The sequence below is a fragment of the Sitodiplosis mosellana genome, unplaced genomic scaffold, assembly GCF_009176505.1.
Source record: "Sitodiplosis mosellana isolate CC-2019 unplaced genomic scaffold, AAFC_SMos_1.0 Smas_scaffold_6226, whole genome shotgun sequence".
NCBI lineage: Eukaryota > Metazoa > Arthropoda > Insecta > Diptera > Cecidomyiidae > Sitodiplosis > Sitodiplosis mosellana.
Window position 1 is genome coordinate 17,787,816 of NW_022601467.1, and position 25,049 is coordinate 17,812,864.

The window sequence follows — 25,049 nt, forward strand, 5'->3', positions numbered from 1 at the left end:
TTCACACATTGTTCTCGGCTAAATATTCATCAAACCAATCCAACGTCTCATTTATCGGTACACTCGGGAACAAACTCACGACGTCAAACGAAACACTCACTTCATCGCACTCGTAAACAACATCTTTTAGTTGTTCAACGAATTCAAAAGAGTTTTTAACCGACATACTTTCGAAGGGGCGCAAACTCTTCATTTCGCCTACCAACCATTGAGCTATTTTGCTGCACGGAGTGTTTGTACACGGAATAATTGGTCGCATTGAGTTTCCCGGTTTATGGATTTTCGGCAAACCATGTATTCTCGAAACGCACGGGTTCGAAACTAACAAAGAAAACTGTAAATGTTAAAAAAAACTGTTAAATGGAACCGATGAAAGTGACCATAGCATCGAACTGATTAAAAATGTCAATAGACAGAGCAGGCTCGATGCGTATGAGAGTTATTACATCGAGAGAGAGACAGCACCATTGAATGCGGAAAGCGGGAACATACAGTCCTGCTTATTTGCATTGATTTGATGCGGCGAATATTTTGTTGTTGCTGAGTCAGCTGTTTTTGCGTTGTGTTGGTGTGTGGTCGTTTTTCCTCAAATCACCGGCAAAATCGAGAGTCGTGTCAGTGTTGATGATGAACGCCCGTAGAGCGTTTCGAAATGCGCATTCACTTGAAGTAAGTACAATTGTGTATCATTTGTGCTACAACAGCAAAAACAATAAGTTGATTTTCAACAAAATTTAGATTTTGTGTGTTCAAATAATAAATTTTTTTGCGTGTTCAGTTAAAATGTCATTCGTGATAAAAATTATTGATCCATAAAATAGTTTATAGTATAAAATATATGTTATTTTGCAAGCAGCCATAAAAATGTCATCAGAGCGTGTTTTGTTCAAAGAAAGTTTTATTTTCTTCATAGTTTTCGTTTCTACATCGATGTTTTTTTTACACTACATTCAGCTTTTTGCGTCTATTTTTTTTCCTTTTTTTTCTTTGATAAAAAATAAGTATTTTATATACATGGTTGTTATGGTATTTGCGAACAAATATGGTTTCAACCATTTTCGTTTAATTAACCATTCATCAAACTTACGTGCATCATACGGTATGCTGATGAGATGGTTGAGTGCTTTATTTCTTTTTCTTTTTTTGTTTTGTTTCTACTGCTGCTTGGCCCATTTGATATTCGAATACCGTACGAGGAATTTATCTACGCGGCATTAAGTATGTCTAGATAGCTGCGAGTATAAATGCGAACAAAAGAGAATTATGTTTGGCGAAGCTGTTATCGAAAGCAAGCATGGGCAAACTCGGCGTTTTAGGACTCGTGGGGCAAAAAAAAATGCCACTATCGACCAAAGGACGACCACTTGGCAAAAGCAAAATGACACCGATCACAAAGAGAAATGGGTACACCATGGCACACATAACACACAGACACACACTTAGACGTACACATACACACTTGAATTAGACAAAGTCCACGGCGTGCATTGACTGATGCGTTCGTGCACGGTTGAACCGAGTTTGCTCGTGCTCCTATTCAGATCATAATTCATGCACATCTCGTTTGCTCCAGTAATTATGACAATTTCCCGATCGTGGACTTGTGTACGAATACATATTATAGCCAGGTATGATGTGAACGCGTACATCGGACGGTGGTCGGCATGTATCGTTCCTTTGTCGTCTCGATACCGAAACGGTTGTTTTACAGCAACAATAATGAAATAAATTTACGTAAGCGTTGCGAAAGTGCCGGTTCGTGATGCAATAGATGACATTGTGAAAGCACGATTTGATGAATCCAATCCATGCGGTTGTATAGAATGAGCGTTTATTCACAACGGCCGTTATATGATGGTACGTATGATAGTATGTATGATAGGACAATACAATACCGAATGGTAACCAAAATGCCACAAATATGATGAAACTATAAAAATTGGTGCGGGCCAATGACAAATCCCATGTATAATTGAGACTTGGCTTAAAATTAGGCGTATTCATGAAACGTTTTACATCCAATATGATGCGCAAGTGTGTGTAAAATGTGATGATGATCGGAACAATAATGAGTATTGCAAAAATGGCCATCTGATACGGCACCAATCCATTCCATGCGCAATTGCAAAAGTCAAAGCCAACATTTGATATATACTGAATGCCCGATGCTACGAATGCCACCAGCCATACGGTTAATAGAATTATGGTTGTGTTACTGCGATTGAACCATGACGGTGAATCCTGAGGCGTGCACAGTCGTAAATAGTTTTCGAATGCTGTTAACTGTAGAAAGGAGAAGAAGAGAATGAATACGGAAAATAAAACATACATTAGCCAAACACGTGGAATATAAATTGGGCACCAATGCACCCCGATATACCAACACAAATACACAAATATACATGTACATAAAAATATATATATGCAAGTATTGAAGTAGCAGTGTTCAGCAACATTTTCAACTCGCAAAAATGTATTATAGCATAATATATGGATGAAAATCTAAGCTAGAAAATGGTGGATGAGCATATTTCAATTTTGTTGAATGCAGAATGGAAAATGATAATGCAATTGCTGTGAGGCTCAACGCAGTGCCAAGTAAACAAAATGACAAAATGACAAAATTGGCATCCGTTGGAAAATTATGAGGAACGAGAACGAAACAGCACACATTTCCCCAGTTAATTATCGCTTAAATTAGGTACGTGCTTCATACACTCGAACGTTTGCAATCTCTGGTAAAATTCTTCTATGTCATTTTTAATTAAAACACAGATTATGTTGATCAATTATTTTGCAGGGCGCGTACAGTGTGTATATATACACATGCAGCTGCAAAAAATTATCAAATGAAAAGAGCGTTGAGCTGCTAAAATGTAAACGAAATAATCACCAAAACCCGGAGCATGCGAACGAGCGAGCGAGCGAGCGAGTGAACGAACGAGCAGCCAACGTAAATGAAAATGGAAAATTAATATGAAATTGTTGGAAAAATGGAATATGTTGAATTTGTTACAAACCAACGGAAAATATAGAAATAAAACGAACGAACGAAACGAAACGAAAAACAGAGCAACAGAACGACAGGTGACATTCATTGCAAATATTTGGATTACTTACGGCTAAAGAGAGAATAGTCACTAAAAATGCACAGGCAGCAAAAAACCATTGCACTCTACAAATCTCCTTTGACGTTTCATCAAACCCAGCCAGCAAAACAACTACCGATGTTGGTATCAAAATGCTAGATACTAATAAATCAGCTAACGCTACACTTACTATAAATGCATTACCTGGAAAAATATTTGTGGTATTTTTTGTTTATGGTTTAAAAAAAAACATTCTAAATATTTTGAAAAGAGAAAATTTTGGAACAAAAAATCAATGCAAAAAAAAGATGGGAAAGGGATAATTGAAAAATGAACGAAATGCTAACTTGATTCGACGTCACTCATCATCGAATCGAAATGAAACGGAATGCTAAGTGAGCAAAAATGCTTGGAATTGCCTGTAAATGGCATAAATTGCATTCTCATGGTTGTGAAAATTGTTTAGAAATTAATTATCATCTTTTTATTCTCAGGAAGTGAAACTAAGTTTTAAAAAATAGTAGCGAAGCGAAGAATATTTGAATTGTCTAGTGTTTGAATGGATGAAAAAAATTGTGACCTAGTGTTTGAATGTTAGAGATTTATTTGAAAGACATAAAAAAAATATCTCAAAAATGCATTATTGTTTATTGGCAAAAGAAAAAAAAACTTGCATTTCCCGTTGTGAAGAAAGAGTAGAAAGTATTTCGATTGAAAATGAAAGGGAGACTTGATAAAAGAAAAGAGACGAATTGTCGAAAGCAAAGATGCAGAAAATGCGAAGCGGACTCACCAGCCTTTTTTAAATGATCCTCAATCATAACGGATGATATCATAAAAACATTTCCAATGCTTCCAATCACCGATAAACACGCCAACACCAATAATCGGGCCATACTCGACCATTCCGTTGACAATGTAACCGGAGAAAAGTCTTTTTTGTGATGCCTGGTGCTAGCGGTCACTTTGGCGAGATGGTTGAGATTTCGGTGTGACATGGATGTAAATAGAAATGGCATGCTGAATGTTGTGGTAGTCGTTGAAATCGTTGTGGGTGCTACGATTGATATGGCCGTTGTCGTTGCCGGTACTAAACTACTGCTGTTACTCAGGAGGAACGCCATCGTTGACACTTCCATGTTCGCTTTATTTAAATGGCTGAAATCGAAACAAATATTGGTAAAAATTTTATTTTCACTGCTTCAATATTGTTATTGCTTAGTAAAATGTTCATCGCATTATCCAACGGGAAATGTAATGAGCAAAGAATTATATTAGTACTTCGTGCAGCGATTAAAGTTTCAATTTTTATTTGCTTCAGCGATAATTTCAATCGCGTAACAATGATAACATTATTATGATGAAGGATGCTTAAACCGTCATTGGGATGCAGTTAAAGCAGCTTAATTAGAAACGTTGTTTCACATCAAGTAAGTGCGTTGTATGATTTAAACCGTTAAAATAACAATTCGGTTTGTGAGCTGAACGACAGAGATGACGTTATTGCACTTTCACAGACATCAGTGTCTGACGTCATCACAATTAGATTAGATAGATGAGTTGAATATGGCATTGATTCCACTTATACAAAGTGCTCCATGTTCGATTCGAGGCTAAGTCGATGATACAGTGAATCGTTGTCAATGGGAGTCTGATTTTAAAACAAAAGTGGTTGGCACTTATGGATTTTTTGGGGATTTTCCGAAAAAGTCCAACAACCAGGCTTTTCTGAAAAAAAAAACAGATCTCAAAATCCAGAGAGAGCGTTCCATCTAATCAGGCGGAGGTACACTCTCTTAAGCACATTTCAATCATGATGCTTGATAGGTCATTAGGTGTGACTTTGGTCATCTAAGTGATTATGAATGAGATTATAATCGTGAAGACTGTAAGCTTTTTGTGACATTCTTTCGCCGGAGGCATTTTGTCTTTTCTCCACAACTGCTGATTGGTTTATGTCAATTTCCTTTTCATTCCATGACAAACGGAATGCTTTTAGTTTGCATGGTTCCGTTTGGTCGGGGAATATCTTCTCTGCAGGACTTTATTCGATCGAGTCGTTGAAGTGTTAGAAAACGCCATGCAAAAAAAACTACAGAACTAGTCAAATAATTGAATATGGCAAGAATAATGACATAAGAGGCGACGAGAAAGAGAGGGAGAGAGAACGCACAAGAAAAATGACGACAAAGTGCACGACTTTCTATTGTTTAAAATTTAATCAACCACAACTATTTTCCTCATTTATTCATTACATTTTATACTTTCATGATGAGATCAAAGTGACATGGTGCCGTTTTCCTGTGTCAAAGTCATGATGGGATTAAAATCAGAGCGGATATGAAGTAGTTATGGTAGAGAAAAACCACAAGATGCGAGTAAATATTAAAGTATAACAGCCATCATGTAGCTTTTATCGTTCCACTCATCACTTTTTCGCTCTCTCTCTCTCTCTCTCTCTCTCTCTCTCTCTCTCTCTCTCTCTCTTTCTCTCTCTCTGTGTCTCTGTGGTGATGTGCTCGCCCGCGCTTCGGCGCTTCCATAAGCAGCATTGAAAAATTGAAAAGACATTAGTGGAAGACAAGCATCACACAGCATGATCTCATATAAAATTACCCATGAGAATAACGCCTATGCAAAAGTATAAGAAAATATTGAAATTACAATTGCCACTGACATACTGTGTGCGCAGTAGAACGCCAAAATGCCAAATACCTTATGAGAATGTTGATGTTGGTGGTTATCTCGTGGTTGAGGGAAAAATGTTGACAATTTCTGAGTTATGGTATTTATTTTGATGACGATGAATGAAACGACATGAAAATTTATGGTGTTGATAGTGGCACAACGAAATGTATGAAATAGAACCGTCCTACATGTAGCACGCGCTCGTGCAATAGTGTTTGCATTTGATCATAACATCGAGTGGCAACATAACTTCGTTAGACACTTAATTGGAATCGGGTTTCATCGTATACTGTGACTCTGTCTGCGTATATCCACACTATCTGTTTCTGCCACATTTGTCAGGTGGCGTTTCTCTCCTTTGTGCCAATGGAAATAGTTTGAAAAGTTAAATTTTTCAAATCATTCGGTAAAAATCAACCCAACGAATGTACCATCTAATGCGACCTCTGCGTACGCAATGAAACGAGAAACGCATATTCGATTCAAACGAAATAAACCAACGGTAAATGTGGCTTTATCATTATGAAAATTGTTCGGTATGAAAAATGATTTCTTGTTCACGGAAAACCAATTGAAAATCCGGTATCAAAGTAAGCCAAGTATTATTTTTTATACGTTTGAATTGTTTGTTTTTTTCCTCTTGTGCTTTTCATTTATGATATCCATTTTTCATATTTCCAGTTTACCCTGTTTATGGGGAACAAGAAAAAATCATTCATATAATGAACACATACGATTTATCTTGTATTTGTCGATTTTCAAATGGAATTTCTTTTGTTATTTGTAACTCAGTTCAGATGGGATTTCCCAAGGGAAAACACAATCGATTCGGAGCACTGGCAAATGCCAATAAATACAAACGCTTGTCAAACACACGATATGCGCGGTGGTTTTGATCACGGTTTAGGTATGTCATTGTTGTGCAAACAATCAACTCGACCACTTTCGTAAGTTGTTAATAAAGAGAAAATGAAACCATGTTGAACTTTGAGATGATTTGTCACACAATGATTTTTGATGACGGTAAGCGCAGTTCAGCTCTTCAACAACCACAACAACAGCAACTACAACGAACGAACAAACGAACGAACGAACGAAAAAAAAAATTGCCCGTGCAAAGAAATGATTAATTTGTTTAAAATTGCCATTATTTACTCCACCTAAATGATGGCAGTGCGCGGCATATTTCGATGTCGATATACTATGCGAATATGAAACTCACCCCGGGGAGAGAGACACCATACCAATTAAATGCTTAAAGTATTCTCTTTCCAACCGCTTTTCATGGCAAAAACTGAAACAAGTTAATGTCTGTCTCAACACTTTAATGAAATTGCGCTGTGTGTGTGTGTGTGTGTGTGCTGTGTTGGTGTTCTTCAGTGTTGCGCCTCACTTTGCGACGTTGAGTATAAATAAGGAGCGTCGCGCCGTAATTCAAGACGATTATTTCTTTTTACCCACTCAAACATATAACTTGATAATATGCTAGAAAAATCTCAAGTACTTTCTTCTTCATTTTTGCCTATGACAAACCATAATAGTGCCTATGTGTTATTGAATTATTGTTGAATTTGTGTCTGTCTTCTCAGATAGCAATTTTCATCGCATTGACACACAGTTTTTGAACGCATAACCATTGGAGACAATGTAATATTTGTTTTAATTTCGAAATATGATGACTCAACAGTGTCATGGGTTTTCGGGTGGTTTTTCGAAATTAGAACGCAGAATATTTGACAGAGAGGTAGACAAAACAGCGACCAATAGACCGACATGAATTAAATTAATGATTGTTAGCTTGTTTTTGGTTCACGTCATTCCAACCAATTGAACGCGTAAAATGGAAAAACACAGGCACAATGCTATGATGGATGATACACGTTGTCTTATATTCTACTCATTCATAATTCAAACGGTATCAGAACATAAAGCCGGGACCACCACTTTCCATGAGGAACAACAGTAACAACAACAGTGAACAAGCAAATAGACGGAATCGGATCCACATTTATCGGATTGAGTTCAATTTTCCAGCTATCACCATTTCAAATGCTAGTACACATGACATCATCGAAATACTTTTATGAAATATAGTTTCCATAACCGGTTGAAGTGTTCTTATTTTCTCAATCACTGTGCTTCCTATGCATTTGTTATTTGCGCTCCCATATTTTATACATAAGAACACTTAATTTTATTGGATCTCTTACAAACCGATAAATATCCGACTTGAGAAATTGTTATGATTATTTGTTGAAGGAGCTTTTGTATGCAGTATGCGTGGGGCGTATAGCGTATAAAGGCAGTCGATTTGGTGATCAAGAGGTTGGGTGGGTGACGTATGAAAGGGTTATATGAACACACACGTCACACGGTCATTTGAGTTGTTGTGAATGTGACTTCCGTAAATATGAAAATTGCAAGGAAATGGCAAAGACGATGAGTGCGCTTTACGGTAAGTAGAAATGCTTGAATGAATTTTCTTTCTGGTTCTTCGTCCGTCTGGCTTGGCTTGGCTTGGCTTTATGCGCTGCACGGTAAATGCAAAAGTAATTTCATCGAATGCTGTTATCACCTATCTCTTCTATTTTGATCATCAAGTTTATGTGAGCCATTCTAGGCTGTTCTGTGCCATTCTCTACCTCTACCATTATGAACCGACACAATTTTATGACCGTTTCCGATATTCTAATAACAGTTTATATGCACGTTTTTCTTTCGTTCTTTTTTTTTTATTGCCAAACAATATTTTACAAGCATTTAAATGCAACTGGGTAAAAGCCACGGGGAGAGCATAAGGAAACAAGTCGTATAGAAAGGAAGGGAAAAAAGGCTAAAAGCACAAGAGGTTCAAGTGCTTTCGCTGTGTAAAATCAACTGGTAAGCATTTTGATTAGAAACTCAAATTAGATTGCATGAATAAGCAAATTTATTTATGGGCATGTGGGCAAATTCAGCGCGCTCAATCAGCTTCATTTATTCGTCAATTGCGTTTTGTTTGCTTTTCAACATGAAAAGATTTCCCTCAAAATTGATGAGTCATGCCACACATACTCGTGGTGGTTGTGTTGTTGTTGTTGTTGTTATTGTTGTTGTTTTCGTCGACGTTCGTGTAGAGATCACACTCTCCACCTGATCAGACATTCAAATTGGATGATGACAAAATCAATGAAAGCCAAATCTGCATTTTGCATTTTCATCCAAATGGACTTTCAGCCCATTCAATATATCAGAGTTTATCAACACAAGTAATTTGATTGATTCAATTTGGGGATATCGATGCATCCGAAAAACCAGATTCATTGCACAGGTGAGTTGATTGAAAATTATTGAAAATCGTACGTCACCAAATGGGCCGTGGGTGTTTGTTTGTGGAAAATCGATATGATTTTCAATACAACCATATGTCCAATGAAATAAAATAAAATGCAATCGTAGTAAAATGGATGTAATAAATGAAATAATATTCTATAACTGGACAACTTCCCATCAATATTAATGGCAATCATAAAACACTCACATATTTATGATTCATTTAACATAATTTCGTCTATGGCGTACGCACATTTTCAAGCACATCACAAACAACCAACGACAGAAAACTATTTGAAATGGTTTGATAAAACATCACATCAACATGTTTCGAAACTTAAATCAAAATATTACCCGAAATTCATGGGAAGAACCAAAGTTTGGAAAACCATTCGAACCAAGGGGCGAATCACTACTGAATTGACTGAAAGTACTGAAAAAAATGGATTTTTTTTTCTTGATACTGAAAAGTACTGAAAACCGGTTTTCAGTACTTCAGTGTCAGTTTATGCATTGAATGTTTCAAACTATGACACTTGACTATCTACTATATCATTAACGCCATACAGTTTTAAAATTGACACTGAGGTAGAATTTTGGAAAAAATTGAAAAAGATTTGTCTACAAAAGTGCCAAACTATAAAAATACGACATTCAGTACTTTGGAAATAAAAATGCGCCGAAAAACATTTGTGCAAAAAATCAATTCTTGTTTTGTTTGGTTTTAGTCTTCGTGATTTCAGAGATGCACTGACATTTCAAAGAGTTGATGACACACACATCAATGTCATAGACATTTTCATTCGACGAAAATTGCCAGACATATATTTTCGACATAAATCATTCTTTTCTGATGTCAGCTTCTTTATTGTGTCTTTGGACTTTTCTAATTAAAATATAAGTGGACTTTATTTTTTGATAAAATACGTTCAATTTCCATTTCGAATGCTAAAAAACAAACATTAAACACAAGTGTCAAGAAATTTTGACAATACTGAACTGCAATAAAAGTCATATATTTACTAGGTACTGAAAAAACTGAACCGCTTCTGAAAATCGATCGCAGGTACTGAAAAGTACTGAAAACCGGTTTTCAGTTAGTAATTCGCCCCTTGATTTGAACACATGTATTGAGACTTGGAGTTTTCGAGCAATCGTGTAAAAATGATTGTTGACAGAGATTGTCGTTCAATTCAACCAAATTCACTCGAAATAACCGTGTATGTATTTTCTACTTCAAACGCAGCAAAAACAATAAAATGAACGACAGAACAAACGGGTTTCTGTGGGATTTTGGCCATGTTTGCGGCAATATCAATTTGTATAAAGTCAATTTATTTTCTCCGTCTCTTTTGTTGTTTTTCTTTTTCATCATCTCGTTTTTTTTTTTCATCATAATTTCCTCGATCTCGGTTCGGTCGGACTGACAAAAACTGTTTTGATACGCCTTCGGAATGGAATGGAAAGGATAAAACAATCTTCTTGATAGAAAAAAAGCATTGATTTTTCTAAGGATTTCAAATTCATAAATGACTTTAACCGCATGTCGTTGATATGCCTCCGAATGCAAATTAGTCCCTTCTCTTTCTTATTTCTTTTCATAGCTTACTGTTTTAAGCTTGATAATTGTTATCAAAAACATCTGTAGCGCACAACACAATGAAATGAACGAAAATAAAGAATCCCTTCGAAATTCCATTCAAAATTAAACGAACTGAAACCAAATTTGCATAATTCTTTCAAATTTTTCTGCCTTGTCGTCATTGAAAATTCCGACGAATGTGTAATGTGATCTACTTTTTTATTCTTCGGGCATTGTTTCATGCAGCGTTGACAACCGAATAACATGCCACACTCATACATCCACCCGCTCGTTTGCGTTATCTCGAAGCAAAATGATGGATTTGTTTGGTGGTGGTATGATATTTATTCTGGAATAAAATAAATATCGATTGAAAAATCCGTTTCTATGCCAAATGAACAAAACGAATATTACCAATTCAACCGTCTGCTGTTGACAGACGAGAGAAAAACAAATCGCAAGCGCGTACAACGAAATGGTTGAAATTACAAATTATAATTTGTACTAGCAACAGGCTGATCATTTGTGCCACAACACATTCCCATTATAGTGTATATTCACCAGCTGTCTGGTGTTGTGTGAATAAAAAAAAAGAAGGTAAAACGTATGTGCAGCATTCATCTGTTGCGCAACAATATGTAAATATCGTTTTGTTGGCGTGACAACAATCATCAATGTGAATAGTTAAAACGTTATCGATACAAATCGCAATGGAATTAGAGCGGAAAGTGTGCAATTGCGATTTGCGTAATTAATCATGGAAAATGTCGCTAAATTGTTTGCAAAATGTTCGATCGCATTAATGTATCTTTGTTGGGCGTTTGTAATGGATTACCATTTGAAGCATATTTAATCTTCGTCTAAAGAATTGCGTTATCGACAACATGATGAAATGGTTTTTTTTCGTTCTTTTGCTATTTCAATGTATTGGCGCCTAGTGAATGATTTGTTTGTATCATGCTTGTCATTCCCTCCTACTTTCGCTCCGTTACTCTATTACTCTCCCGTATTTGCAGTCGGTTTTTTTTCTCTCACTAATCCGGATGTTCATGGGCATTTCATGAAATCTTTATGGGGCTTGACTTCTTGAAATTCCGTGCCGCTTGTCGCCTACTCTTACAATTTCTGTAAAGAGAAAAAATGACGAGTGGGTGTCGAGCGTGCACATTCATTGGAAGTTTCCTTATTACTGCTCACACGGTGTGAAGAGAGTGACGACGACAGCACCAGAGAGAAAAAAATACTAGGGGCTTTTAAGTCAAAATATACATTCGTATTTGTGTGAATATTTCGTGAATATTGCATATAATCCGTGTATATTATTCACCATATTCACAGAATATACACAGCATGTAAAAAATATGTGTTTACGGCAATGTCGAATCTTTGTTACCGATCGTGAATATGAGGTGTATATTTCATGAATATCGTGTATATTCCGTGAATATGGTGCATATTTTGCCAGTATTGTGAATATTTCGTATGACTGTCATCTATGGTGTATATTTCTTGGATGGAATATACATGGAAGCCCCTAGAAAAAATATGTAAAAGTAACAAAAAAAAAGTCGTTTCAAACCTCTGAAAAAAAAACAAAACCTATTCTTCCACACTAGTGCACACACACACACATGACATTTTATAAATTACGCATACTAAAGCATATGAAAGTGAAAATCCCATTTAACGGTATAAGCATATTGAACCGGATTTTCATATCATTTATTTAAATTATTCCATCCGCGCATAATTCTATTTATTGTCAAAATGCGATTTTGTGGATTGTATTTATTTTATAGGCGAATTTTTTTTTCTTCGTTTGTTTTCTTCTTGTTGTTCCCAATCACTTTTTTCTCTTTCACATAAGCATCTCAGAAATTTTGATTACTTGTTTGGGACAATTTATAATAATCTGCCCTTTTATTTATCTTGTGCCGAATTCGAGATTTCAGTCCAGTAATCAAGATTTCGAGTCATAGGCGAGCAATTGAGATTTATGTTGAGCTTAGGATACGGTTTCATGCAGAGTTTACACAAATTTTGCTTTATTCTCCTTCTTCTTCTTCGGTTGTCTCTACGCCGATTGCCATAAATGTGAATACTTCTCTGGTGAGGACAACGATTCCTTCATCCTTCGGTTCAATCGATTCAAAGAAATTTATTTTACAAATTTGTTTTGATTCATCGATATTATAAGTGTCGATAACAGCCAAGAATTTAGCAACCGAAACACAAATGATGATGCCGAAAACAGACACACGTTGAAATGAGTTCTTGATAAAATTGCATCAAACCTGAAATCGATGTTGTATTTCGTCATCTTTGGAATAATGTTTATTCAGCGAAAAATAAAGCAAAGAGCAGAGAGTCTTGGGGTGATTTGGCATTTGTGAAATGTTGTCTTCTTCATGTGTATGTCGGTGTGCGCGCATATTTTCCGTTGGAAATATATTTAAATTCAACGATTCACATAAATCATTGGAGGAACATTATTATACCTTTAAAAGAAACCCATGTTAGATTATAAACACAAACACACGTACTGTATTTTCACTCGCATATGCGAAAATGCCGTCACTCGAAATAGTATTTCCAATGAGGAGCAACACGAAAATACGTATAAAGTATTCAAAGGGAAACGGCAACATCAACACCGCCGAATACGAGTCGACGATCGAAGCAAAGTGGTGGATTCCTTATTTGTACAAATCGTAGCGTTCAACGTACGGCACGCCTCAGAATCTACGAATGTAATGAGTTTGCATTATGCTTCGTATGCGATGTATGTGCAGTGCATGCCTGTGTGTGTATGCTTTCTTTTGCATACGTAAATAGACTTAGGAATTTAAATAAAATCAGCAAACGTTCGCTGTTTAGAATATAAATTTATTGTGTCAAACGAGGATAATTTTTAAAGATTTTTACTGTATTCACACAGTCACTTCTTCTTGTTTCTTTCTATTTTTTTTCTTTTTCTTTTTTTTCTTTTCTTTTTCTTCTTTCTATCTCTCTCTCTCTCACTCTTTGTGTGTCTTGTTTTCGTTTTTTCAAAAAAAATTTTTATATTTTATTATCTTTTGTGCTGTTGGTGTTTCGTTTTTTTTCGTGTATTTGCGATTGTCTCATGCATCATAGTCAGAAGCAACAGTTAAGTGAATGTGTAAATATGGTATATCTCGATAAGCTGATGGCAGCACATCCAAACAAGACAAATGGCAACGGTTCCGCAAAAGTTCCCTGGGAAAGAAAATGAGTGGTGGTGTTCTGTGAGTATGTGAACGCACGCGCGCGCGCGAGGCAATGAGGTCTTACAGTGATCCTTCGTCCCTAAAGCAAATGCTCGTCTGTCTCTACGGTTTTCCATTTCATGTTGGGCGAAATTTTCTTATGAAGTAAAGCTTCATAAAACATTCGGAAAAGTCTTATAACATTATTATACCTTTAACTATATATGCGGGCACATTCATCATCAGCATCAGCACCCCGTCACATAAGCATTAAATCTTGTTTTTTTTTGTTCGTTCATTCTTATGCCAGTCTCTCTTGTTCTGCTCGCATCTTGACAGCATTCAACAAAAGCAGACAAAGAGTGAGAGAGATCGAGAGCGTCATCAAATATAGAAACGAAAAATCTGGCAACTTATTTAGTAGTAACACCACAGGGAAAATCTAAGCACACATCCATCGTTTACGCACACAATCACATACAAGATTGCCCTGCACAATGAACAGCACAGCATAAAATAAAAGGAAGAAGAAAAAAATGTACATTGGCTCAATTCGATTGTTTATTTGCTTCTTGTGTGTACTTTATTCTGTGTGGCACTACAAATAATATCTCGTATATTGGATAAGCGTCGCGAGTCTAGGCAAAGGATACGGATAGAATGAGACAGAAACAGTTTTCCATTAAAATGCTGTGCGCTAATATACAACCGAAATCGAATGGATATTTGAATCGAATTTGTATTCGGCATGCTTTCGCTTCATTTGTTTGGATTTCATTTCAACATCACGACACCAGCAATTTTACGTCCACAAAATAATTTATAAAGCTGGTTGATTTTTCCGTTGTTGTCTTAGCTTGCGATGCCAACTAGGGTGGATCGAGTATTTAAATTATATATGACCATAAGCGGGAAATCGGCACCAATCGAAAAGAGGGCTTAATACAAGAAACTTCTGTTCCACGACTTAAGCCTGATAGGAAATAGCAATTTTATTCTCTTCCAAAAAATCTGCGCCAAAAATCACTTTTCGACGGAAAAATTAGTATAATTATTAGATTATAATCTCATTCAAGTCAATCCACACTATCTTGAACTTCAGGAAGTGATATATGATGAACTTGGGGTCAACCAGAGATCATATTATTCTATCCACCCTAATAGCAACCAATATTCGTTCTGTTATATGACATGACACGACACACAAATGATTATTGTGATGTGAACGCATATCATCGTGCCGAAAATAAACACCATACTCATCCATGCTCGAGATAGACAGAGATTGGGCACAAATCGATATTCGAATATTTTAAAAATGTTTCGCCATCCAACGGAAAATATACTTAACTTTTTTTTTAATGCGTTCATGTTCATTTCGCACTGGTCGAAGGGTGTGCTGGGCCAGCACTGCTGGCGTACAGACACCCTGCAAGTGTGTATGAGTCAAAGAAGCGCGCTGAGTTTGGTATTTTATTGCACAGAGAAAACTGAGTTGATTTTTACGTAGCAAAATGTTTGAAAGTGTCAAATTCCCTAACGCTCCCATACATCGTGTCTAATTTTCACGTTGTTTATGAGCTGGTGTCTAATTTTTTCAAATACTTGAGTCAATATGAAAAAAAAAACATTTGTCGCGAAAAACTCAACGTGTGTTGGAATTTGACACTTTCAAACATTTTGCTACGTAAAAATCAACTCAGTTTTCTCTGTGTGCGTGCCCATTAGTACGCTGTGCAATTTTACTGGCGGCGAACTCTCGAATATTAAAACCATCGTATTACACTCGTAATAAAAAGTTTTCCGCGTCATTTCCATCGCAAGCCAAACTCAACAGCATGTAATCGACCACGATCTATGTGTTATTTATATTTTGACTTATATATGGCCAACAGAAATTATATTTCCACGGAGAATAAGTTTTAGTTCAGTTTTTGTTCATTTTTTTGCTCATTCGATCATCATACTCTTTTCATGTTACTCCAAGGGAAAAGCGAAGCTCATCGCAGCTATTCAGACGAAGCATTAGTCTTGAGATTCATGTAACCCAGAAGACCATTTTGGTCGTATTCAAGTTTTGGATTCTTGGCAACACCTATCTTATTTGGTGTATTTGAAGTAGTCATGTCATCGGACATAGAACAAAGCAAGACGTTCTATATTCAGTTTGCTTTATCGAGCTGATTAAAGCGTATTTTTATGATTTTTTCTGGCGCAATCGTAAATTTTTTTTTCTGCCATAATAAAAAAAGAATGAATAAAATGGAGATGAAGAGAGTGATAGAGAGGGTTGGGAAAGAGCAAAACCGGGTTAGATGTGAAAGATCAAATGCTCAAATTGGCATTCCATTCGAAGACGATACATTCTTTCGAGAATTCCACTGAGATATCAAGACCAGCCACAAAGAGATTGCGTTGCGTATTTTTACTTAAAACGGGGACATGGAAACCGAAAAGATGAGTAGAAAAGCATAGAGCGATAGAGAGAAGAAGAAAAAAAAGAAATACACTACATCGACATTGGTTCGAAAAGCCGATGGCTCTTGTTACTATGGGTTCGGTAGTATAATAAAAACTATCGCCGACTTCAATAGACCTAAATGGCATGAAGAAACATCAGGCATACGACGAGAGCAAGTACAATCAACTGTTTTTATCTATTGTCATCACTCTGTAACTCTCTTCTACGTTCACTCTCACTCTATCTCACTATCTGTCCGTATTACTCGTATTTTCACTCACAAAAATACGCATCCCTTGCGAATGCCGACCCTTTGTTGCAGAACTGGCGTAAAATTTTCTGCGTCGTTCATTTAAAATAGAGTAACGAAAAACATATTGCTTTTGTCTTCACATAAAGCATCCGAAAATTTTGGCTTTCGCGTGAAAATGCATGAATTTTGCTGTGTGCTTATTACTGCCATTGGAATTCGTTGGATACGGCTTACTTACTCCCGTATTATATGCCAAAATTTAGTTGTTTCAACAAACACAGAGAGAAAAGCTCGAAAACATTTCAAATCAAGCTGTGTGCATGTGTAAAGCCTATGATATCATTAAAACTTTATTCGCAGTGGTTGCGAACAGCTCAACTTCTGCATCCGCCAGTATAAAGCGCCTAATTTAACTTTGATCAAAACTTTTTTTTCCGGAATATGTATTATGTGTTCATTGTTAATTTTAATATTGATTAACTTGATACTCATCCATACCATTTTAGTGGGTTAACTTGAATTTTAATTCATCCAATACAAATGGTTGAGGGGAATATGATGATTTAATCATAAATTCTCTCGCCTCAACATTTTTCATATACATATCTGTCTGTTTTTCTCTCTGGCGTATGTGCGTATTTTGGTTGTGTCGTCTTTGAACGGCGGTCACTTCCACAATAAAATCCGTTTTGAAATAATTATTAATTATTTCATCGTCAAAACGTGCACATTACCATCATACAGCGATTATGCAAATCTGGCTTTGAGAGGCTTTCGTTTAGTCTATTGAACCAATAACATTGTACCCGTGTGCGTGGAGAGGGGACACGAGCCGGTCATGGTTCAGGTCATCGCATTTAAAACAATATCACCTGATTTATATGTACGCTATGCGATGGATAAAGGCATTTACCATCCAATACCATGAACGGCATTTATATTGCGTTTTATGTGTATCACACCGAACCATCTCCGCGTACCGATCATGAAAACAATAGAACACATAACATCATTCGATGCACGATACATTTAAGTACTCTACAATATAGTTCTTAGTAATGAAAAAGACGGAAAGAAGATGAAGTAAAACTGAATAGACGCAGAAAAATAAGTTTGCTCTGGGAGAATTGAAAAGTCCTCGAAGAATTTCATTAATGTCATGAATGAAGAGAAAGTTGTTCTCTTTTGTGTGCATATTGGAAAAACCACGCGAAAGAATGTTTCATTCAAAAACTTTCGTTCATTTCGCTCTTTTTATCTCGCTCTCGCTTGCTCTCTCTCTCTCTCTCTCTTCCTCTTTCTCTGAATCAGATTGTAATTTCTGTATTTAAATCGCTGAACGATCGTAACATCTAAGCGTCCGGGATAAAAAAAATAAAAGGAGGCGAGAAAAAAAATCATAATAAAAAATTGTGAACATTTCAGAAGTGAATAATTCGTGCGAAAGATTTCATAAATATGGCAAAATTTTGAGCGGAAGCAATTTGTAAGGGGTAATTCCATTACATCAGTTAACATACCATGTTGAAAGACCACACAATGAACATTAAACAGCTTGCGGAGGAAAAGAAGCTCCAACCAATTTTAGCTTTTGAACATCCAATAAATTGCGATGCAGAAAATTGATTTTTCGTCAGAGTTGCACACCTATTGATGACAATGGCCACATGCGTCGTTAATCTATGCACAAACGATGTGTTAATCGGTGTGTGAATTGTGTGCGCTTACAACCTTACATAGAAGATGGAGGAGGAGATGAATAATCATACAAATTTATTTCTAGATCTTTAAGGTGTGACAGTGCCTGGTGCCACTGTTGCCGTATACACAATTTTTCTATGCCTCATCCCCCCCCCCCCAATTGAAGCCGTTAACAGATTGAGCCGGAATGAATGGTTGAAACGTCAAATATTTGTCGCAATTAAGCGTCAAGTAATTAGATGATGGAAGTAAAGCGCGTGAACGCTTGAACGCGTTTACCATTAAATTGTTTGCGTTACAACGTTCCTCTTCTTCTTCTTCTTCTTCTTCTTCTTCTTCTCTTTCGTATTCCTATTTAAAGCGCTTCAAATTAATGACAAGCAGCGTTGATGTTCTTTTCGGTGTTACTTTTATGTTCCATCAGCGGCAATTTCACTCTAATGGCAGCGGCTAATGAAGATGAATTTGTTTGTTGATGTTTTTTTTCCCTATTTCGATCGAAAGTTTCGTTCAAGTGGCTAAGTTTTTCCGAACACACCTTGTTTGCCATTGATTGGACGGACTGCAATTGATTGGCCCTAAAACTGTTTCCAATACACTGAGAACAACCACAAAGTGATATACACATCATTATGACTATGGGTTGCCAATGCATAGTGAATTGGAAACGGAACATTTTCACATTTAAATCAGAACAAATCGTGTCCGAAAGATTAGGCCAAAAACGGTGAACATCTTCGGAAGATGAAGCGGCAGGCAGAAAATACCAACGATTGTCATTAAACGTATGGTGACTGGGCTTGCCGAAACAATGAGCATTAATTGATAACGTTCAAATTTATACGATTATTGGAATTTAACTAGGCCACAGTATTTCAAGGGTCGACACAACACACACACAGACGGATTAAATCTTTTGTCGTTGAAATTTGGTCAAAATCACTACTTTCTCGTCAAACAAAATGTGGAATATTTTCTAATGGGGTTTTTAACAAGTGATGTTTCGAATTATAGAATCCATTTAGTCTCTCGTCAATAATTTCATTGATGTGGTAGAATTTAGTGTTTACTACTGTTTTTGAGGCACTTGAAATAAAGCCACAAAAAATTAAAGAGCCAATAAGAATGAGAGTGAGAGTGATGAAAAAAGTGTGCGAGTGAATGCATACACGTGAGAAAAAGGTAAGAATTTGTTTTTTTAACGAATCAATTACTTTTGAGAGCTTTTTTGTTCTCTCTCTCCCGCTATGTGTTGCCGTAGTGTGTACGGGTGTGCGTATGTGCGTATATGTGTATGCGATAGAGAGAGTTAGTATGTGCGTTATCCATCGATGGTTCGGCATAGACGGCAACAGCAACAGCAACTGATGTGGCGACAACGAATGTGATTGGTGAAAGTAATATGCTCAGCAGGGCTATCGACCATCGATATCACCATGTTTTGTGGATAGACTAAAGTGGTTTATTTATTAGTAATTGAATTTTTTTTTGTCTACACCAAGTGACATCGATACGCAATTTAATCTAAATATTCCATTGAATTGTGTTGTTCGTCTTGTTGTTCCATGTTGTTTACTACGATGTCAGTCCAAACATACATCCATTGTGATGTTTCGTTTTGGACATTTACGTGGAACTTTCAACACAGATTCTATTTGACAGGCGACGAATAGAATGAATCACCGACAACGAAAACTTTTCGTTTCGGGAACTGTCTCGCCCTCGTTCTCTCTCTTTTGGTTTCTCTATTTATCTGTTGTGTGTGCGTTCCTTTTGCACGCACTTGATTCAATTTGATTTTCCCGCACCAAAGAGTGAGAATGAGATGTCTGTGTGTTTCGGGCAAATCGACATGGATAGATATGTTAGTCATCGTTCCGCGCACTTTTCACTCGGTTATGCATGAGAGAGGTGAATATTGTCTAATATATTTATTTGCCATCAAAATGTAATTGGTAGTGTATTCATTTCAGCGAATTTGACAGCCGGTGTCTCATTAGTGTTTCTTGCTGCTCTTTTTCTCTGGTCGTATCGAATGTATGGTGTATGTGTGTATGTCTCAATAACCAACAGCGAAGGTTCGATATGTGCCGTAAGCTGCCAGCAACGCTTGCACTCAAGAAAAAAATAAAATCGGTGGCCAAGAGAAAGAAAAAGCTCACCGCTACGATAGCATTTCCAATATTGATAAAACATTTCATATCATACGCGATACACACAGTGCTCTGGCGCTTGGGAAGAACAAAGAGAAAATCCACTACGAAATCAACGAAAAATACGCGAGGCGATACGTTCGTTCACGCAACACCTTTTTGCCGATTACTGTGAGTCACCACCGACATTCATATATATATATATACCAGGCGACCTGACTAACCTTATCACTTTCCAATCCAATACAGCACATATTCAAACACAGCTTTCTTTTTTTCCTCTCTCATTTTTGTACACATATTATATTCTCGGTTCTTCTTCTTCTTTTTATTTGTATGTACCCATTTTCCCTTTGTCTTTTTTGTCTTCGGTACCAATTTTTATCTCTTTATGGGGTGATACGGCGCGTTTCAACGCACATACCACACACAAACATAAAGTGGTCGATTTATAAAAAAAACAACACACAACAACAACACCAACCATCAGTTACAGGACATCGCCACACATATCCTGTTTTCATATTGTTGATTCTCTTTTTCTCATTATACATCCCATTTAGACATATATCAATAGCAAGAGAACAGAGAATGTGGACATTACAAACGAAATTTTTTTTTTGTCTTTTTGTCTATCTCTACCGTATTACGTCCTCAGAAAATGACAAAAAAAATTTTTTTATCCAAAATCATTTATATTTTTTGCTCGAGTTGCCATCACCAAAACCTCGTTATCATCAAATTCTTTCTTTCTTCTTGGTACTTTCATTCCGTTTTGTTCTCTTTCAATTTCGTTTTTGTTTATTTTTGGAAGCAGCAAAGAGGCACACACACACACACACACACACCACTTTAATTAAATCAAAGGGCAAAATAAAAATTCCATCAGTTAAATAAACAAGAGAAACAACTTTGTGTAAAATACTTACAGCTATCGGAACGATGGGCCCACAATGGAATGTGTTTGATCGGGAGTGGTGAGCGAGAGACGGAGAGTAGATTTCTATGTATTTGAAAAGCTATTGTCGTGATGTCGTCTCGCGTTCATACGGTTCACCTGATTAGATTCCAATCGTACTTAAAAAGTTCTGTTGTCAAAATAGTTTTTCCAGTGTGTTTGTTTTACTCTTGGCTTTTTTACTTTTCCATTCGTACAACCCTATACGAAACGAATGAGCAATGAAAAGCGAACAGCTTAATTTTTGACTTGTGTGTTGCTCCTTCACTAACCGCTGTTTTTCCTTCCAAACCGAATTTCTTTTAAAATGTTTGACACACTATTTAAACGTTTTTCGGCTGTTGTTGTTATTTTATTTCAACGCTTTAAACTCTCTCGTAATTTATTATTCTTGAATGTAATTTCATATTAAAACTGGCATTAAATGATCCACTCACAATAAACCTGTTAATAACAACAATTATAGATGTTTATGATAAAACGGAAAACATAATTAAAGACGCTTGTTCTGTGCAGATCTTCGTAATGAATTGTGAAAAGCAATTTCCGCACCAAATCCGGTTGAGAATGTTTCCGACATAAAAACGATATAGATTGATCTATTCTCGCATGAAATTCAGTACACACTAAATGTATTCGAAAAAATTACAGGAGAAATAAAAGAGTGCCGAACAATTTAATACTACGCCAGTACAGCAATTAGACGAATTATTTGTTTAAATGATTTTATTTTGAAATAGCAAATTAAAAAAAAATACCGAATCGAATCTCAATTGCAATACAAAACACGTACACTTTTTTCTTTTCCCTCTGAATCTGATTTGAATTTTGTTCGACTGTTTTGTGTGTGCCTTGTCGTTGGTGGTGCTGCTACTGTGACGACGATGATTTCACTATTCTATTATATATCGAGAGTGACACAAAACGCTCGTCGGGCTTTCGAGAGAGAGAGAGAGAGATTGAGAGCGCGCGCGAGAGAAACACGTAGAAGATCGTCAATTCCACTTAAAGTCCTAGACGTGTTTAACTTGTTCGAATGAATTTAACGTGAATTAGGCGTTTGTGTGTCGCATAGATTCACGCTACTTCTCTCTCATACAGTGTTCTCATGTGAAAAACGCGCGTTGTGTATCCTGTTGAACGGTACACGCTTTTTGTTGATTTGATTGGTGGGGAACAGATAATGCGCTGGGAAAATGCGCACAGCTTCGAAATCCTTCGATCCGACACACCATTGTTCTTGTTGTTCTTGTTGTTGTTGCTGTCGATGATTTTTTTCTTCCACTTCTTATATATAGTATACTTCGTCCACAATCAACAGCTTGTAAGAGAGACGCAACGCCGATGCTATAGAGCATGATATGTACATACATGAAGGCACGGTTGAACGGCGGTCGCACCGTACCGAGAATTCGTTTCCATTTCGACGAGCGAAAACAAATCTTGTGCATACGCCACACATATATATCCTTTTCTTTAAAAAAAAAAACTCAATCGACACATCGAACCATTTGTGTCGGTTATTATTGCCGAATTTTTTTTTCTCTGCTGCCGCTGTTGCTTCTGCTGCTGTTATTGTTACTTTTTTATTCTATTATTTTTTTTTCAACGCTGCACCAATGTCGATCAGCGAGCAGGAAGAAAACGTCGTAAATATAATAAACGTAGCCAAAGATACCGAGCTGTTGTGTATACAGCGAAAGATGGCTATGCCCTGTCGGCAATAAGGGATGTGAGCAGCTAATAAATAGACGTGTTACAGCAATCGACGTGCATAGAAACATAAGCAAACATTATTAAACGAACGCTTTCGATGTTATTCGGACCAATCTCACGCACTGTCAATATGATGCCGTCGAATTTCGAAGAAATGCTAACACATTTTCCTACAAAATACTTACAGTTTGTTAAATTTTAAACTACATTTATGAAATCATAAAATAGAAGATGATAAAATAACCGTTTTCATTTCAAAAACCTATTGAATGAGTGTGACTGGCTGGATGGCTGGAGCTGATGTGTTTGAATGGGGAAAGAAGTCAAAAGCAAGTTCAGTTTCCGTTCGTCGTTCAGTTCGTGGAACATATCTTCATTTCACATTCTCAGAATGCCGGCAGCGCTACCGCCAACCGAAAAAAAACAGCAGCAACAGCAGCAGCAAAAACAACAACAACCCACAACCACCGCCAAGAAAAAAAAGGCCGTGAGCTATATAGTTGATATATATTACAATAAGTAATCTCATTTTTATATACATCGAAACGTTTTATGAATTGAACGTGCTAAGTTTATCTTGTTGCCGGTATTGTGTGGATCCGTTGTTTCGCGCAAAATATCGTGAATGGGGGAGGCGTGATGAAAATCGTCAAATTTTACAAGCAAAACAACGAAACAATTCAGGAAAAGGGCTTTGTGATGAACAGCAAATACGAAATTACTATGAGTCACATATTAGGCCTATTTCTTCATTTCCATCCTCTCGGTCGCTCGCTCACACGCTCAATCTCTTGCATGACGTGTAAATGCGGTTTACTATCAATTTTGCCGTTTGGTTATTCGATATGAATCTCTCTCTCTCTCTCGCTGTGTGTGTGTGTGTGTGTGTGTGTGTGTGTGTGTGTGTGTGTCCTTGATTTGTACCGGCTCCAATAATTTGCCTCGCTTACAAGCTTAGGCGATAACAATAATCCAATGTATTTTCCCATCAAATGCAGTGTGAGTAATTCTCTTGTAGCCGAATCAAATGCAACACACAATGGACACAATGCAAACGCCATCATATATAAAGCAAATTTCTTTGCCATGCAAACAACCGATGGAGATGGATGGAACGAAACCCAAGGAAATGCTCGTTTCAACACCCACACATACATCAAACGGAACGTACACATATTTAAACAGCATACACACACACACACACACACACATCCACTCCAGCCATCGAAAGCGAATTAATAAATTTTATGCGAAGCAACACATTCATCCGCACGAAGCCAGAATAGCCAAAATATTGACGACAAAGATGACGACGACGACGACGACGCCAATGACGATGACTACATCGCACCACGCAAAAAACTCAGCCGACAATATTCATACTTCATTCACATTGCGTGTGTGCAATTGTTATTCTCCGGTCGTTATCTGAGCATCTTAAATGTTGACTATTTTCCCTGGCTCTGTTTTTTTTCGCTTTGCTCGACATGCATTCAAATTCGTTTTACGAGCGACGCTAAGAATTTTAATGAGCATCATCAAAAATCACCCTAACAGCCATGACGTCACTATCATTACGACATAAAAACTGTTTGATTGGCGGCGGATAGAAAACAGAAATCATGCATAAAAATCTCCATAAATCCAGCAATTCAAATAAAATTTCATACAACACGTAATTGATAAGAAGCATTGAATGAATGGAAAAGAGAAAAAATAAACGAACATTTCTTTTTGAAAAGAAACAAAAAAAACGCACGCACACACACACACACACACAACGAACGACCACCTCTTTCCTGTTTCTACTTACAAATTGTGCGCGGTCAAGCGAATTGATAAGAACGCTTCGCGCAATCCCATATCACCCAGCCATACATGTTATTGTTTATGTGCAAGTTTACAATTC

The 25,049-nt window shown here is 36.8% G+C and overlaps 1 protein-coding gene across 5 annotated transcripts; it reads right to left on the minus strand.

The window, feature by feature from the left end:
- Positions 1 to 717: 717 nt before the first annotated feature.
- On the minus strand, positions 718 to 25,002 carry LOC129579248 (melatonin receptor type 1B-A-like). 5 transcript variants are annotated; one of them, XM_055469117.1, is made up of 5 exons: positions 24,954 to 25,002; positions 21,396 to 21,625; positions 3,883 to 4,247; positions 3,121 to 3,293; positions 718 to 2,283 (listed from the first exon to the last, which is right to left on the minus strand). In XM_055469117.1, the coding sequence occupies exons 3-5, from the start codon at positions 4,226 to 4,228 to the stop codon at positions 1,543 to 1,545; spliced, it is 1,260 nt and encodes a 419-aa protein (XP_055325092.1). In that variant the 5' UTR covers positions 4,229 to 4,247; positions 21,396 to 21,625; positions 24,954 to 25,002; the 3' UTR covers positions 718 to 1,542. The 5 variants fall into 5 exon arrangements, with proteins under 5 accessions (XP_055325092.1, XP_055325091.1, XP_055325090.1 ...); XM_055469116.1 differs by lacking the exon at positions 24,954 to 25,002 and adding an exon at positions 22,218 to 22,463; XM_055469115.1 differs by lacking the exon at positions 24,954 to 25,002 and adding an exon at positions 22,218 to 22,463 and having other exon boundaries at positions 21,396 to 21,868.
- Between the last annotated feature and the right edge of the window lie 47 nt (positions 25,003 to 25,049).